The 18,641-nt window shown below is 48.9% G+C and overlaps 1 protein-coding gene across 1 annotated transcript in view; it reads right to left on the reverse strand.

The window, feature by feature from the left end:
- Nucleotides 1-18,641, reverse strand: part of LOC142292007 (retinol dehydrogenase 7-like) — a 91,777-nt gene that overhangs the window by 7,916 nt on the left and 65,220 nt on the right. The window contains exon 4 of the mRNA XM_075337041.1: nucleotides 12,120-12,283. Coding sequence (XP_075193156.1) covers nucleotides 12,120-12,283 — 164 coding nt within the window. The remainder of the gene's footprint in view (nucleotides 1-12,119; nucleotides 12,284-18,641) is intronic.

Raw genomic sequence — 18,641 nt, forward strand, 5'->3', positions numbered from 1 at the left:
CTGCATAAAACCATTGGGTGAGGCCGAAGGAGGAAGCGAGTGTTAGAAGTTTGGAGACAGATGAGTGGGAAGTGTCAATGGGGATGTTGAAATCACCCATGATGATGGTGGGGATGTCGGTGGAAAGGAAGTGTAGTAGCCAGGTGGTGAAATGGTCAAAAAAGGCAGTGGCTGGCCCTGGAGGGCGGTGAATGACAGCCAGCTGAAGGTTGGAGGGGGCGTAGATGCGTACGGAGTGCACCTCAAAAGATGGGAGCGTGACAGAGGGTGGTAGTGGAATTGGTGTAAAGGAGCATTGGTCGGACAGGAGCAAACCAACTCCTCCACCATGCTTGTTAGTGGGGTGGGGAGTGTGAGAGAGTTGGAGACCGCCATAAGAAAGTGCAGCAGGAGAGGCAGTGTCAGAGGGGGTGAGCCTGGTTTCTGTGATGGCGAGGAAGGAGAGTTTATTAGTGATGAACAGATCATGAATGTAGGATAGTTTGTTGCAGACAGAGCGAGCGTTCCATAGAGCTCCTGTTAGTGGGACTGGGGGAGGGGGGGCTGGGTGAATGGGTATGAGGTTTGCGAGGTTGCGGAAATTTGTGTTAGGTTGTTGAAGAGGGTTTGAAGTGACAATAGGGATGTGGTGAGGAGGACCAGGATTTGAAGCAATATCCCCAGCAGTGAGGAGAAGCAGTGAGAGTGTTAGTAAGTGGGAGCAGGAGAGGCCATGAGATGGACGTGTGTGTCTGGAGACACTGGGTGAAAAGAGGAGGAAAATATCTGAGGGGAAGGTAAGATGGGTGGGGAGGATGGAGGGAGAGATGAATAGTTCATTACTGGCTTTAGGGATCAGAGGGGGCAGTAAAAAGTGAAGTATTATAGGGGTGAAGGTGAATAGAAACACAAACATTGTTTACATTGCCTATGTATGCAGTTACCTTCCGGTCAATTCTGGCCTAATTCAATGCATCATACTTATATGGTGCATACTTGTCTTGGTGTAGACGAAAAGTCTTGTGCAGACTTTTAGTTGCCCCACTATATACACATACAAGTGCACTCAGCTGTGAAGGGGTGGGTTGCAAGACTAACCCCTTGATCACTCAATCAAAAAAAAAAAAAAAAAAAGATGCAGCTTAAGGCTAGTGCCACACATCCGTGCCTCCGGTACGTGTTTGGCATTTTTTACACGTACCGGAGACACGGAGACACGTACAGCAATGCCACCCTATGGTAGCAGGCACACACACGTAAAACCACACGGAACATGTGTCCGTGTGCGTTTGTACGTGTGTGCGATTTTCAAAGCGCTGACATGTCCGTTTTTTCACCGGCAGCACGGGTGTCACACGGCCCGCACCCGTACCACACGGGTGTAGTGTGGACGCGGTCCCGTGTGACACGCGCCGGAGAAAACACACATGTCAGTGAAAAAAAAACAAAACATTAACTCACCTTCTCCAGCCCTCCTGTCTCTGCCGCTGCTGCCTCTTGCTGCCGACCGCCGCTCATTATTCTCATTGAATATTCACTTCACTGCCTGGCAGCAGCAGCAGCGGGGAGACGGGAGGGCTGGAGACCGAGGATCAGCACCACGGACAGCAGCGCGGACATCAGGAAGGACCAGGTGAGTATAATAATTACCGGTTCTACGTGTGCTATCGCGGATAGCACACGTAGAACACACGTGTCCCGCACGTACCAGAGACACGTACTTACCTGCACGCAACACGCAGGGAAAATACGTGTCTCTCGGCACGTGCGTGAATTTCACGTGAGTGTGGCAGAAGCCTAACATAGGCAAAATAAACAAAGGTCATAAAAGGGGGGTGCAAGGACTACAGAACTATAGTAGAATACACTGGTTGAGGCACTGGTGCATGCACAGGATGTCAAAATCCTAAATTACATGAGTATATGATGTGTTTTTATTTTAATTAAAACTTGAGGTGTGACTGTGGGGGCATCATAAAGTATAAGGCCCTGTGTGCACACTGAGTTTTTACCTGCGTTTTTTGTGCGTTTTTGCTGCAGAAATTTCTTGAGAAAATGGTTGTAACCTTTCTGCAGACATTCCCCAGCAAAATCTATGGGAAAAAAATTAGCTTTGCGCACACTGCGTTTTTTTTCTCAAGAAAATTCTTTCTGTAGATTTTCTTGAGAAAAAGAATGAGCATGTCACTTCTCTTCTGCAGGTACCTGCATTATTCACTGCAATGACTGTAATGTACCGTAATCATGAAATCACGCAGGGAATAACACAGGTAGCAAGCTATGTGCGTTTCATTGCGTTATTTCACGTTTTTCGGGACATAATGTTCATTACTGCCTGCGTTTTGCAGGGAAGTGATGTCATTATGACAGGGAGAGGAAGTTGAGCAGAGAGTAAACACACACATATCACACTCATACACAGGCACAGACATATAGAATACACATAGAAATCAAATGTACATATTCAAAATCAAAAACAAAAAAAAAAAGTGGGCTCCGCCATATTTTTACCGTCCAACGAGGTAAACAGACAGCGGCGGCCCGGTATTCTCAGGCTGAGGAGGGCGAGGGCCATAGTTAATGCCCCCCCTACCGCAGCCGAGAATATCAGCCCACAGCTGCCATGAGAATGTCGCATCCATTATGCGACAGTCCCGGCGTGTTACCGGCTCTTCCTGATTGCCGTGATGCGGTGGCAATCGAGGTAATAACGAGTTATTGGCAGCTGTTATTGCGCTGCCACTAAGGGGTACTTTGCACACTACGACATCGCAAGCTGATGGTAGCGATGCCGAGCATGATAGTCCCCGCCCCCGTCGCAGCTACGATATCTTGTGATAGCTGCCGTAGCGAACATTATCGCTACGGCAGGTTCACATGCACTTACCTGCCCTGCGACGTAGCTCTGGCTGGCGAACCGCCTCCTTCCTAAGGGGGTGGGTCGTGCGGCGTCACAGCGACGTCACACGGCAGGCGGCCAATAGAAGCAGGGGGGCGGAGATGAGCGGGACGTAAACATTCCGCCCACCTCCTTCCTTCCTCATTGCAGCCGGGACGCAGGTAAGGCGATGTTCCTCGCTCCTGCGGCTTCACACACAGCGATGTGTGCTGCCGCAGGAACGAGGAACAACATCGTAACATCGGTCCTTCCGAAATTATGGAAATGACCGACGCTACACCGATCATACGATTTCGATGCTTTTGCGCTTGTTAATCGTAGTAAAAACGATTCACATACTCCGATGTCGACAGCAACGCCGGATGTGCGTCACTTTCGATTTGACCCCACCGACATCGCACCTGCGATGTCGTAGTGTGCAAAGTACCCCTAGGTCCAAGCTTAATCATGGCAGCGTCTATGACACAGCTTACATGATTAACCCGTAAGTAAAGTGAATAAACACACAAACCGAAAAATCCTTTATTTTAAATAAAATAACAAAAAAGCCCCCTCTTTCACCACTTTATTACCTCCCCCAACATACAGCTCCGGCGTAATCCACCAAGGTCCCACGACGTTGGCATCCAGCCGCGTCTGACACATACTCAATGCAGCCTCGTTCAGTGAGCGATGCTGCAGGGGTAACTACAGGCCATTTCTTACGGTCGGTAATGTGAACACATTACCGCTCGCGAGAACTGCTGTGTGTCCTCACAGGGACTCTATCTATTGATTGATTGATCTGTCCTCTATCTATTGATTATCTATCCATCCATCTATCTATTCATCTATCCATCTTTCTATCTATCTATCTATCTATCTATCCATCCATTATCTATCTATCTATTCATCTATCTACTGTATCTATACATAATCTGTCTATCCATCTATCTACAGTATCTATCTATCCATTATCTATCTACCTATCTATCTATTGATTATCTATTATCTATATTATTTATTGCTGTTAAAGCATTAAAAAATGCAGGGACCAACCTGCAGAAAAACGCACCAAAAACGCACAAAAACTAGGTAAAGACGCATGTGTTTTTCGGTGCGTTATTGGTGAGTTTTTTTAACGTAGGTGCGCTAATCCTTCACTCTCAAGAAATTTCTTAAGAATTTAAGAATTTTCTTGAGAAAAATCCTTTTTCTAGTGCGCACATAGCCTAAGAAACCTCAATCACTGTGGGAGTTACTGTTGGGGACCTTCCTACTCTATGAGGGCTACAGTGGGGGCCCTCCTACATTGTAGGGACTACTGTGGGGGGCCCACATGCAGTGTGGGACACTAATAAAGTGTGGGACACTAATAAAGTGTGGGGCAACAATTATACAGCGTGGAAGCTAATGTAGGGACCAATAAACAGTTGGGACTTACCCTACGGGCCATCATACAGTGGGGACTGCTGAGAAGGTAGTGTGGGAGCTAATAGTGGTACCATTATGCAGATTGGAGGCTATTATGGGGGCAATCCTACAGTATGAGGACAACTGCAGGGGTCATTATATACCATGGTAGTTGATGTGGAGGTTATCTGTGGATGCTATCATACAGTGTGGGGTCCTCCTATAGTGGGGATTATAGTGGGGATGTGGAGGCCATTTTACAGTTTGAGGGCTACTGTTGCGGCCATCATACAGTATGGGGAGTACTGTGGAGATTCCTCATACAGTGTGGGGGTCATTATACAGTATGAAAGCTTCTGTGATGGCTATTGTACAATGTGGGGGTCATTATATAGTGTGGGGTTACTGTGGGAGCCATTACACAGTGTGGTAGTGTGGCGCCCTGGACAAGCCAGGTCGTCACAGGAACTACACCAACACACCCCACACCCCGGTTAGGCACACCGAAGCCAAACACAAAATCCTTGTTGCCTTCCTCCAGGGGCTGATGTCCACACCAGGGGGTGGGCCAGGCGGTTGGTCCCGCCCACCGAGAAGTTCACAGTCCTGGAGGCGGGAAAAGGAGTTCAGTTAGAGTTTTGGAGAGTTTGGAGGAGAGTTCAGAGAGGTGGTAAGAGAGGAGACTGACAGCGTCCGGGTGTATGGCCCGGATGGAACAGCAAGGTTGGCAGACGGTGGTGACCGTCTGCAGGAGAGGCCGATTAGAGTGAGCCGTAAGGACCGTGGACGGGCGGTGGCCCGGCGGTACCGGACCAGTGAACAAAGAGAAGCCAGCACCATCCGGCAGGGCTTACGGACCCCGACCAGGCTAGGAGTCGCCGTAAAACTGGTCAAATCCGTCAGCGAAGGGAACCTCCGGGGTTTCCCAGCAGTCAAGACCCGATTGAAGGCGACAGCTCAAACCGTAAAGGGAAACACAATCACCGCCAAGGCTACCGTTCCCAGGGCCAGAGCCTTCGGGCAAAAGGGGCTCCTTCAGCACCCATCCAAGCTGGGGAGCGGGTTACCGGTGGGAACCCATTGGAACTGTACACACTACACAGGTGCAGGGAAAGGCAGTCACCATCAACCTGCCGGGAGGAGAAACACCGCAGCCGTCTTTGGGACCCGTCCATCCAGCCGTTTGTTTTACCAGAGACTTTGCATTTGTCATTGGCTGAGTGAGCACCACCGTGCCGTGTGGCACAGCGCTGCCCCCGCGACAATGCACCTCACCAGACCCCGTAGCCCACCTGCCCTACATCCATATCCGTCACCGGGCCCCGGGACAACCAAACCCCCTACCCACGGAGGGAAGAACCAATATCCAAGCTGCTCCCTGTCATCGCTCCTGGGATCCCCGTCCAGAGCAGCGGTGGTGTCACAATCTCACCACAACCATGGGTGGCGTCACGAACAATATCCCTAAACCACACCAAACCACCCCCTTTCACTCACGGGCGAGGAACGCCGCTCGAGTCCCCGGGATCCGGCCCACCGCTCGAGCCACCACCGAGCAGCAGCAGCAGCCAGACCCGAGCAGTGGGTGAGCGCAGCGTCCCCTCCTCCGCCCGCGACAGTAGCGTGGCGCCTTGTGCCTGAGTCACCACAAATACAGTCAAATGAAAAAGTTTGGGCACCCCTATTAATGTTAATCTTTTTTCTTTATAACAATTTGGGTTTTTGCAACAGCTATTTCAGTTTCATATATCTAATAACTGATGGACTGAGTAATATTTCTGGATTGAAAAGAGGTTTATTGTACGAACAGAAAATGTGCAATCCACATTTAAACAAAATTTGACCACTGCAAAAGTATGGGCACCCTTATCAATTTCTTGATTTGAACACTCCTAACTAATTTTTACTGACTTACTAAAGCATTAAATTGGTTTTGTAACCTCATTGAGCGTTGAACTTCATAGGCAGGTGTATCCAATCATGAGAAATGGTATTTAAGGTGGCTACTTGCAAGTTGTTCTCCTATTTGAATCTCCTATGAAGAGTGGCATCATGGTCTCCTCAAAACAACTCTCAAGTGATCTGAAAACAAAGATTATTCAACATAGTTGTTCAGGGGAAGGATACAAAACGTTGTCTTAGAGATTTAAACTGTCAGTTTCCTCTGTGAGGAACATAGTAAGGAAATGGATGAACACAGGTACAGTTCTTGTTAAGCCCAGAAGTGGCATGCCAAGAAAAATATCAGAAAGGCAGAGAAGAAGAATGGTGAGAACAGTCAAGGACAATCCACAGACCACCTCCAAAGACCTGTAGCATCATCTTGCTGCAGATGGTGTCAATGTGCATCGGTCAACAATACAGCGCACGTTGCACAAGGAGAAGCTGTATAGGAGAGTGATGCGAAAGAAGCCGTTTCTGCAAGCACGCCACAAACAGAGTCGCCTGAGGTATGCAAAAGCACATTTGGACAAGCCAGTTACATTTTGGAAGAAGGTCCTGTGGACTGATGAAACAAAGATTGAGTTGTTTGGTCATGCAAAAAGGCGTTATGCATGGAGGCAAAAAAACATGGCATTCCAAATAAAGCACTTGCTACCCACAGTAAAATTTGTTGGAGGTTCCATCATGCTTTGGGGCTGTGTGGCCAATGCCGGCACCGGGAATCTTGTTACAGTTGAGGGTCGCATGGATTCAACTCAGTTTCAGCAGATTCTTGACAATAATGTGCAAGAATCAGTGACGAAGTTGAAGTTACGCAGGGGATGGATATTTCAGCAAGACAATGATCCAAAACACCGCTGCAAATCTACTCAGGCATTCATGCAGAGGAACAATTACAATGTTCTGGAATGGCCATCCCAGTCCCCAGACCTGAATATCATTGAACTTCTGTGGGATGATTTGAAGCGTGCTGTCCATGCTCGGCGACCATCAAACTCAACTGAACTGGAATTGTTTTGTAAACAGGAATGGTCAAATATACCTTCATCCAGGAACTCATTAAAAGCTACAGGAAGCGACTAGAGGCTGTTATTTTTGCAAAAGGAGGATCTACAAAATATTAATGTCACTTTTATGTTGAGGTGCCCATACTTTTGCACCGGTCAAATTTTGTTTTAAATGCGGATTGCACATTTTCTGTTAGTACAATAAACCTCATTTCAATCCAGAAATATTTCTCAGTCTATCTGTTATTAGATATATGAAACTGAAATAGCTGTTGCAAAAACCCAAATTGTTATAAAGAAAAAAGGTTAACATTAATACGGGTGCCCAAACTTTTTCATATGACTGTAATAGCTACATGTGTATTTCAATATGTATAACATGTATTGCCAGCTTTAATGAGATTCGGTTTTCTCTGCTATTGACACATACAAACATTTGCCTACCCTCCCTTACTGGGGCTGTTCACAGGAACTGATAACAAAGCTTGTGTGTGTACCCTAGAAGGTGAAAGGGGAGAAGCTTAGGTATGAGGTAAATTTATACAGTGTCAGTTGAAGTTGGTGTCAGCATGCATGTGAGAGGAGTGTAACATGGAGACCTTCCTGTAGTGAGGTAACTGTTGAAACCTCTGGCAGGGTCAGCTACAAATTGGCAGGGTATTAGTTCCTAGGCCACCTGGACTTTCAAGGTCAGTGGCAACCTGAAGACTGCTTTTAGCCTTTTCATAAGGACATGGAAATTGCACAGGAGCTCAGCGACGTGATTGTGTCTGGAAACGTCTAGAAGAAACAGTGAGTTTTCTCTCAGGATTCAAGTCACCTGCTCACTGGAAGGCATTCAAAATCCATAGTTTTCTTGTCTTGAATATCCCAGGACTTCAAGATACCTATTCCCAGGTAGGGAAGTAGCGGCAGGAGGAATACACTACCACCACACAGCAGAGAACCCAAACTCTCATTGGTGAAGGTCAGACCACCATCTTTGTGAAGGCTGTAAAGAATGTTTCAAACTATTCTGCAGAGTTTCAGTAAAGGAAAAAGATCCCTGTCCTGTCTCTGGCTGGATTATTCTCTTCTGCGCCATCTCTACCTATACATCACCAGGAACTAACCCTAGTTGGCTGAGCAAGGGGTCAACCCTCTGGCACTGTGCATCACCACCTAACTCATGCGAACCTTCAGCAGTGCCTGGCCATACCAAAGCAGAACATCCCGACTGGCGTCACAAACTCTTTAACTATTTATTTATTTTTCTCTCCCCTTATTAATATTATTTTTAACCCCTCACAAAAGCCTGTCACACGTGCCCAGTACGGCCACATCGCCACTTGGACCCACCACCGTGACATCAGAGATCTATCGGGGGCGGCACAATGGCTACTGCATGGATCAATAAACAATGTGGGGTCTATTTGTGATGCCCTGGAGGACAATTGTGGTACTCCTTATACTTTGTTTTGGAGGAGCAGTGGGGACATCATACTGTGTATAGGGGAGCTATGGGGCCATCATACTGTGATGCCCTGGCACAGCCAGGTTGTCACAGAAAGAGTTAATCCTCCTTGGTAATCTGATCTCACACCGGTGCAGCCAGACAAGCACAGCCCCCAGTGTAAGGGAAAAGCAGAGGAGAGGGGAGGGGCTGGAGCAGAGAGTGTGTGGAGGGCAGACAGGACAGAGGTCTGGAGTTAGCTCCCAGGCTGGGAGTGAAGGGTTCTCCAAAAGGGCCGGGGCAGGCCGTAGTGAGGAAGGGGCCAGAACAGGTAGCCGGAGCCGGGCGGTGGCCCCTCGGTACCTGGGTACCCGGATCACTACAGGGGAGTAGATTCCCCGTTCCCGGCTGAGGAGAAAGAGGAAGAGAGAGAGGAGAAAAAGGCACTTTGCTGCAGGGAAGGAAACAACAAGGGCTGCTGCACCGTGTGTGGGACTCTAACACCCCCGTACCGAAGGCTGCGGACACCGGCAATTCTTAGTTCACCAGTGACTCCGTGTGACTTTCTTGTGAGTACACCCGTGCCCTCGGGCACCGCACTGCAGCACTGCGCCCTGCTCCCTGCTTACCCCATCACCGGGCCCCGGGACAACCAACCCCCTACCCACGGAGGGGAGAAATAACATCTAGCTGCTCCATACCATCGCTCCCGGGATCCCCATCCAAAGCAGCGGTGGTGTTCCAACCTCACCACAACCGTGGGTGGCGTCACGGACAATTCCCCTTACCCAAATCCCCTTTTACTGTGGAGCCTGGGATCACAGACCGGGTCACGCCATCGTGATACCCACAGAAGTGACTCTGTGGCCCGGATCTGAGTACCCCTGGTCCCCGGGCGAAACAATACTATAGGAGAAATGTGGGCCCATAATATTGGGTATAAGGAAGCTGTTGGTCCACCATACTGTGTATAGGGAAGCTGTTGGTCCATTATACTGTGAACAGGGGAGCTGTGGGCCAATTATACTGTGAATACAAGTGCTTTATATAGGGGAACTCTGGAGACATTATTAAATGTTAAGTGGGCACTTTAGAAGCATTATCGTTTTGTGGCAATCAGTATTGTGACCATCAAAGGTGCATATGGTGCATTATTACTTTCCATGGACAAAATGTGGACACTGTTTTTTTAGTGCACTTGCCCAGGGCATCAATATTTTCAAGGTGCAATTTTACCATCTAGAAGGAACAAAAGAGGCATTATTACCATGTAAGGGGCCTTATTATGTGGGGCAGTAAGAGGAGCACTGTTTTTGTACCACCAGCAGGTGCAGCAATAGGGACATACTGTATATAGCACCAGCTCAGCATTGGACTTTCAGCAGGATGAGGAGATTGTGCAGGTTGGCAATAGATGGGGACGGTGCCTCAAATGTGAGAAGTCAGATGTCTTTGTTCTAATCTCTGCTGATGCGTTGTGGCTGGAAGAAGTTGTTGTATCAGTCTAGGCCAGGGGTGGGGAACTTTTTCTGCGGCCCCTGGGAATCTGCTGGCAGCAGAGTGTTGCCGGCTGCCGGCTCTTTAAATCCCCATGTGCGTTGCGAGGACGCGCATTCAGCATTCACTACTGAACGCTGGTCAGTGCTTGTGTGCGGAGGACTTACTTTGTGGGCAGGGTTAGGGCTCTGCACCCCGTCCCACAGAAGACCAGCAGCAGTTTCACAGCTTCCAGCGCTGTGTGTCCGCTCCCCCTGTGCCCGCTGCAGCTGTGTGCCCGCTTCCCCTGTGCGCACTCCCACTGTGCTGTGTGCTCGCTCCTCCTGTGCGTGATCCCACAGTGCAATGTGCCCACTTCCCAGGAGCCATGTGCCCGCTCCCCCTGTGCCATGTGCACGCCCCACCAGGAATGTGTGCCCCCTCCCCCACTAGGGCACTGTGCCTCCCCCTTAGAGCTTTGTGCCCCCCCTAACCTAGGGCTATGTGCCCCTCCTCCCCTAGGGCTGTGTGACTCCCCCCATTGCTGTGTGCCACCCCCAATGCTGTGCCCCCAATGTCCATGCTCCCCCATGCTATCTGTGCTCTGAAAGTGTTGTCTATTTCCCCAGTGCCTCTTAGTGCTGTCTGTGCCCCCCAGTGCTGTCTATGTCCCCCCAGTGCTGTCTGTGCCCCAAAGCCACATCTATTCCTCCCAGTGATGTATATGGCCTCAGCCTCTCTTGTGATGTATATGCTCTCCGCCCATTCTATGATGTATATGCCCCCAGCGTCTCCTGTGATATACACATCACATGAGGGGCTGGGGCATATACATCACATGAGGGGCTGGGGCAAATACATCACATGAGAGGCTGGGGTATATACATCACTTGATGGACTGGGGTATATACATCACATGAGGGACTGCGGTATATACATCACATGAGGGACTGCAGTATATACATCACTGGAGGGGCTGGGGCATCACTGGAGGGGCTGGGGCATATACATCATGTTGGAGATGCTGGGGCCATATACATCACAGGAGGGGATGGGAGCAAATACATCACAATGGAGATGCTGGGGACATACACATCAGAAGAGAAGCTGGGGCATATACATCACAGGAGGGGCTGGGACATACAAATCAAAGGAGGGGCTGGGGCATCTCCTGTAATTTATATACAGCAGTCTCAGTGTCTCCTATGTGATGTATATGCCCCCAGCCCCTCCTGTGATGTATGTACAGCAGTCCCAGTCTGTTATGTGATGTATTTGATTTACCAATCTTATTATCACAAAGAGTTGACAGCGCTCCAGACCGAGACAATCCTGGAAAAGCAGTTGTGAAAAGCAACATGATCAATGTCACCGAAAATTAACCGCCGCACTAAAAAGAAGCAGTTCTGGCCACCCCAGTAGGGGTGAGTTAATTAATTTTTTGACTAAATGTAGCCGGGTCATTTTCACATTGATAATTTGGTGCGGCCCCCGAAGGTTGGTAGAAATTTTCAAATGGCCCCCGGCAGTAGTAGTAGTTCCCCAACCCTGGTCTAGGTCAAGAAGAAAGAACGTCAGCTGTAAGTCACTATTTGTAATTGTCCTGTAATCTCTTATGTTCTGCCAAACTGGTATCTATGGTCACTATATAGCGGTAATATCATTGTTGGGCTTTGTATAGCGATCTACTTTTAGTAACAGCACAGACATCAGCTGACTTTTCCCTATACCCACTAGGGTACGCTACCGTAGTTGTAATCAGTGTCACTTATTTGGGGGCCTGCTCAGATGTCCCCCCCGACCCCTTGAACCCCTAGTTATGTTTCTGCAGCAAATCCATAATATGTGAACATACCTCTAATGGGAAGCAAAGGAGTATGAACAGAGTGTGATTAATTGAAGTATTAGTACACAGCGAAAGAACATATGAATGCAACAGCCTTAAATGACAATATATTACCTCTATCGACTTTAACAGAAAAAAACTTACTCTGTTGATAACACTGCACTCCGTAGCTTTTTCTGACCTCCTCTGAAGTGCTGTCCCAGGTGTCTTTCAGACATTTTTTAAGCAATTCTTTACTTGTAATTTGTGTATTAAAAAAGCCAGGTTCAATTATGCATACCTTCACCCCAAAAGGTTTCATTTCACGTCTGTAAAATAGAGTGAAATGGAAATTATAAGTAAAGACATAGCTGTAATGGTGCTACAATACTGATTAACCTGATTTTTATAGTGAAGAAATGCGCATTTTCTTCTTCTTTTTTCACCATTTGAATAATTATATTTCGGTGCACTGGGGCAGGACTGTACTTTGGATCTTCTCCTCCCTGTCTATGATTCTCTGGCCCCTCCGCTGACCTCTGGTCTATGAATGACCTGCCTCCTCTGTTTAAAATCTCAGCAGTGACCTGTCATGCAGAAACCAGAAGCAGGTAGAGGGGCCGGGGAATAACAGACAGGGAGGAGAAGACCCAATGTACTGTCTAACCTCTGTGTAACAAAATCTAATTAGCAGGAAACTTCAAATGGTGATTAAAGAAATACAAAAAAGCACATTTGTTCACCAAAAATATCAATTTAATCAGTATTACAGCAACATTACAACCATATCTTTACATTACATTACAAAATTGTACTGACAAGTTCTCTTTAAACATCTTTCTGAACAGTCTTAATTAAAACTCTGACAATAAATACTTGTAAAAGGTTTTTCTATAACTTCTTAACATGGCATTTCCTTGTAAAATGTACTGCATAAATAAGTTGCATGCTACTTATCTCAGATAGAAATACAGAGAATTAAGTGTCCATATTCATTAAACTAATGTTGGCAAAACCTGTAACGCCCACACCAGGGTCCTTGTGCTGTCCTGCCCCCTCCTCCCGCAGGGATGTCAGTTCTCTTACCTGCCCGGCTGTCGAGTGGTGGCTGCCCTGTCCTTAGTTCATGCTGCCATCTCCCGACGCCTGCACATGTGATGCCCTGGACCCCAAGGGTCACTGAATAACATGACATACACACCCCCCACTCCCCTGGTCAGGAACACCAGTCAAACAAAACCCTTGTTGCCTCCTCCAGGGTCTAAGGTCCACACCAGGTGGGGCGGAGCCAGGCGGTTGGCCCCACCCACCGAGGAGTTCACAGGCCTGGAGGCGGAAAAAGTAGTTAGTCAAGTTTTGGAGTTGAAGTGGAGAGGTGGAAGTGAGAGGAGCAAAGACTGTGTGTGTCTGGGTTGGAGCCCAGGCACAATCAGCAAGGTCAGCAGACGGTGGTGGCTGTCTGCAGGAGTTGGTGGAAGTCAGTGGAACCGTAGGACTGGGGTTGGGCGGTGGCCCACCGGTACCGAATCGGGGAGCAGATTGAAGCCAAGCACCAAGGCAGGGTACTCAGACCCCGACTAGGCTTGGAAGCCACCGTAACTGTCAAATTCTCTGATTGCGGTCTGGACCTCAGGGGTTCATTCCAAACCAAGTCCCGTCAAAAGGCAACAGCCCAACCTGTCCGGATAAGAGCCACCGCCAAGGGCCAGAGATCCAAGGGCCAGCGCCTGCGGGCAAAACGGGCTCTCCCGACACGTACACGCCGGGGATTGGACTACCCGTGGGAAGCCATAGGAGTCAAACACACACACATAGGTGCAGGGAACGACAGCCACCATCAACTCGTCCAGGGAAAGTGAAGACACCGCAGCCGACTGTGGGCCCCGTCCATCCAGCCGTTTGGTTTACCAGAGACTCTGTCCTTTTCTACCTGAGTGAGTACAACAGTGCCATCCGGCACTGCGCTGCACCGCAACGTTGCACCGGCGCCCACGCTGCTTCCCCGCATCGGCACCTGCACCTATACCTCCTCCCTACTCCCCAGGGGCCCCAGGACCAACAGCTCCTACCCACGGAGGGGTCAACACCTTAGCTGCTCTCCGCCATCGCTCCTGGGATTCCCCGTCACCAGCAGCGGTGGTGGCCACCATCACCACAAACCCGTGGGTGGCGTCACAACCGACATCCCACCACAAACCTCCCCTTTTCACTCGTGGGTGAGGAGGCGCTGCTCGAGCCCCGGGTCCGGCCCCGTGCTCGAGCCACCGAGGAGCAGAAGCACCGGACCCGAGCGCCAGCGATTCCCCAGGCGAGCGCCGTTCCCAACCCCTCCGCCCGCGACACACACACCACACAGACCTTCTTTTCTTAAAGCGCCAGTGTGCCTGGACCTGGAAGTTCCTCTCAGGTCAACTGAGAGGTTTCAGGTATTTAAGGCACCTTCCCCTTATAGTAGGTGCCTGGGCAGTGAGTTCTTACATTGCTAGTTCTCAGATCCCATTGTGCTGCTTCTGTCATTGTGCTGAGTTCTGCTGCTGACTCGTATATGGGTTTCAGTGCTCTACCAGTCTGCTGAGCTGCTGCTGCAACCATGCCCGCCGTCTACCATGATATCTATCGCTGCAAGTATCCACGCCGACCACTGCTACCACATCCATCCATCCATACTGGACGCATCCACAACTCCGCCTAATGCTGCTGTTGCTACGATTAGAGACTGTACTGTATTGGTGGTGCCAAGGTATCGTAGATCCCCTGGGGATGTCCTCTGCCAGCTGCTTACCGTGTACCTGCTGCCACCTCCGTTGGCAGTAGTGAAGACTCGGTGGCTGGTCAAGTTCGCTCCTCCAGGCAAGTGAATGGTACCTTTGGTCCAGTGGACTCACTCATACCCTGCTCGCCCCCGCATAACAGCACCCTCCAATATCAATGAGATTGCATGGGAGCCCTGGACAATTTATTGTTTTTTTGTTTTTTTTGGGTATAGGGACATATTGATGTGGCATATCCGACTTCAGAGCGCTGATAATATCATCTGGAGATAAGCTGTCACCATACATGTGTGACAATAGCTCTCTTGGAGAAAAGACAAGAACGCTCAGCTTAACCATGTAATGTCTATGGTGGGCTTTAGGGTACCGTCACACTTTAGCGACGCACCAGCGATCCCACCAGCGATCTGACCTGGTCAGGATCGCTGGTGCGTCACTACATGGTCGCTGGTGAGCTGTCAATCAGGCAGATCTCACCAGCGACCAATGACCAGCCCCCAGCCAGCAACGACGCGTGGAAGCGACGCTGCACTTGGTAACTAAGGTAAACATTGGGTAACCAAGGGCTTGGTTACCCGATATTTACGTAGGTTACCAGCGCACACTACTTAACGCTGGCTCCCTGCACTCCTAGCCACAGTACACATCGGGTTAATAAGCAAACATTTGCTTATTTACCTGATGTGTAACTCCGGCTACGTGTTCAGGGAGCAGGGAGCCAGCACTGGCAGCGTGAGAGCGGCGGACGCTGGTAACGAAGGTAAATATCTGGTAACCAAGGAAAGGGCTTCCTTTGGTTACCCGATATTTACGTTGGTTACAGCTTAACGCAGGCTGCCAGACGCCGGTCCCTGCTCCCTGCACATTCGGATCGTTGCTCTCTCGCTGTCAAACACAGCGATGTGTGCTTCACAGCGGGAGAGCAACGTCAAAAAAATGAAACAGAGCTGTGTGTAACGAGCAGCGATCTCACAGCAGGGGCCAGATCGCTGCTCAGTGTCACACAGAGCGAGATCGCTAATGACGTCACTGCTGCGTCACAAAAACCGTGACTCAGCAGCGATCTCGATAGCGATCTCGTTATGTGTGAAGCACCCCTTAGTCGTAGAGCACTTAGGAGGGGGAGGATGATACAGATGTAGGATTAGAATTTGATAAGGGTAGAAATCACTCAAGATTCCGGAGAGGAAGATCCCATGAGCAGCAGTATCGTATGCATAGGAAGAAGGAATGACACATCACACATTGATGTAGATAGTGGAAAGGCTTTATTACTGAATGTGTCAACGCTTAGCGGTCTAGGTTCCCCGCTATCCCAGAGTCATCGTGACATTTCTCCAACAAGTTTAGCTAGCTGAATGGGGTGATGGGTGTCCATTATCTTCTGACATCTAGGCACAGAAAGACTTCTCTTTTGATGTACCACTTTGTACATCATGAAGTGTCAATCAATCAAACATCTGTCACATATATGAACCTTCACCTTCAGTGCTAAGCAGCTCTAAGAGTGGCCAGAACTAAAAATGAAGTTGACTGATAGCTCTAGTAACTTACCTTTCATGAAAACACCCAGAGCTTTGTAAGAACCCTTTTTTTGGGTTAATAAACATCAATGTATGTTCATTAATTGTCATTACTTTTATTTCTACGCCACAATAAGCATACCGGCCACAAAGTGCCCAGAATACAAAACCAATCAAAACCCATCCGAAGGAGCGGGTGAGTAAACGCTTTGGAAGATATCAAAGCTACAGGTGCATCTCAATAAATTAGAAAATCATCAAAAAGTCAATTTATTTCAGTAATTCAATACAGAAAGTGAAATGCATACTGTATATTATATAGATTCATTGCAAACAAAGTGATCTATTTCATGTGTTTATTTCTGTTAATGTTGATGATTATGGTTTACAGCCAATGAAAACCCAAAAGTCATTATCTCAGAAAATTAGAATATTATATAAGACCTACACAAAAAATGATTTTAAAGTCAGAAATGTTGGTGCCTACTGAAAAGTCTGTACAGTAAATTCCTCAATACTTGGTCGGGGCTCCTTTTGCATGAACTACTGCATCAATGTGGCGTGGCATGGAGGCGATCAGCCTCTGGCACTGCTGAGGTGTTATGGAAGCCTAGATTGCTTTGATAGCAACCTTCAGCTCATCTGCATTGTTGGGTCTGGGGTGTCTCTCATCTTCCTCTTGACAATACCCCATAGATTCTTTATGGGGTTTAGGTCAGGCGAGTTTGCTAGTGATACTGTGGTTATTAAACCAGGTATTAGTACTTTTGGCAGTGTGGACAGGTGCCAAGTCCTGCTAGAAAATGTAATTTCCATCTCCAAAAAGCTTGTCAGCCGAGGGAAGCATGATATGCTCTTAAAATGTCCTGGTAGACGGCTTTGACTTGATTAAAACACAGTGGACCTACACCAGCAGATGACATGCCTCCCGAAACCATCACTGATTGTGGAAACTTCACACTAGACCTCAAGCAGCTTGGATTGTGGCCTCTCCACTCTTCCTCCAGACTCTGGGACCTTCATATCCAAATGAAATACAAAATTGACTTTCATCTGAAAAGAGCACCTTGGATCACTGAGCAACAGTCCAGTTCTTTTTCTCCTTGGCCCAGGTAAAACGCTTCTGGTGTTGTCTATTGGTCATGACTCAGAGTGGCTTAGAATGCGACTGTTGTAGCCCATGTCGTGGATACATCTGTGTGTGGTGGCTCTTGAAGCACTGACTCCAGGAAACAGTCCACTCCTTTTGACTCTCCCCCAAATTTTTGAATGACCATTTCTTAACAATCCTATCAAGTCTGGTCCCCCACCCGGCTGGTGGTGTCTGTCTTTCTCCTGCACCTGTGTAAGATGGTGGACTGCCTATGCTTGCAACTTCAGGAGTCCGCTCTCGGCTTGTGGTCGCCTAAGGAGCCCTTTGCCCACAGACGCTGGCCCGTGGGATCTTTGAGCCGTGGCGGTGGCATTTTATCCCCCTCGTTGGGCTGTTGCCTTCAGTCGGGTTTTTGGGTGGGACAGGACCTCTAGTCCTGGCCGCAATCAGTTAATTAGCTAGCCTCCAGTAGCTTCTGGACCTAGCTTAAGGGTCTGAGTACCCCCCTTTGTGCTCTGGTTTCCGAGTCGGTTCCCCGGGTCGGTACCGGCGGGCCACTTCCCTGTCCGGTCCACCTAGGTTCCACCGATCCGTCTTCCTGGCACCTGCAGACGGAGACCATCTGCCTCCTAGCCAAAGGTACCAGGGCTCCTACCCCGGCATCTGCTCAAATTGGGTTTTCTCTCCTCTGCTGGAGCTGCACACAGCTCCAGCCTACACTCCACTCCAACTTGAACTCTCAAACTGTACTCAACTTTCCTGCCTCAGGCTGTCTGAGACTCTTTGGTGGGCATCTTCCAACCGCCTTGTTTCGCCCCCTGGTGTGTCCATCAAGCCCTGAGGGGGTGATTAGGGTTTTAGTGTTTGGCTGAATGTTACCTATGAGGGACAGGTGTAATGCGGGGCCCTATTTGCGACTACCTGGCCCGGCCAGGGCGTCACACTCGTGTTCTACGGGGCTCCCTGTCATCTTCATGTAGCAGAGCTGACAGTGTCGTGTGGTTTACTTCGGGCCTGGATTGTTGTTTTGGGATTAATAAAGAGGTAAATGAGGGTTTTTTTTGTCTTTTATTCCAAATAAAGGATTTTCGCTGTCTGTGTTTCTTTACTTTCACTTACAGTTTAATCATGGAAGGTGTCTTGGGGAGACGCTTGTCAGGATTAACCCCTTAATACCCTGATTGCCACCACACCAGGGCAATTCGGGATGAGCTGGGTAGAGTCCCGGGACTGCTGCATCTAATGGATGCGGCAATTCCGGGCGGCTGCTGGGTGATATTGTTAGGGTGGGGGGCTCCCC

The sequence above is a fragment of the Anomaloglossus baeobatrachus genome, chromosome 2, assembly GCF_048569485.1.
Source record: "Anomaloglossus baeobatrachus isolate aAnoBae1 chromosome 2, aAnoBae1.hap1, whole genome shotgun sequence".
Classification (NCBI taxonomy): domain Eukaryota; kingdom Metazoa; phylum Chordata; class Amphibia; order Anura; family Aromobatidae; genus Anomaloglossus; species Anomaloglossus baeobatrachus.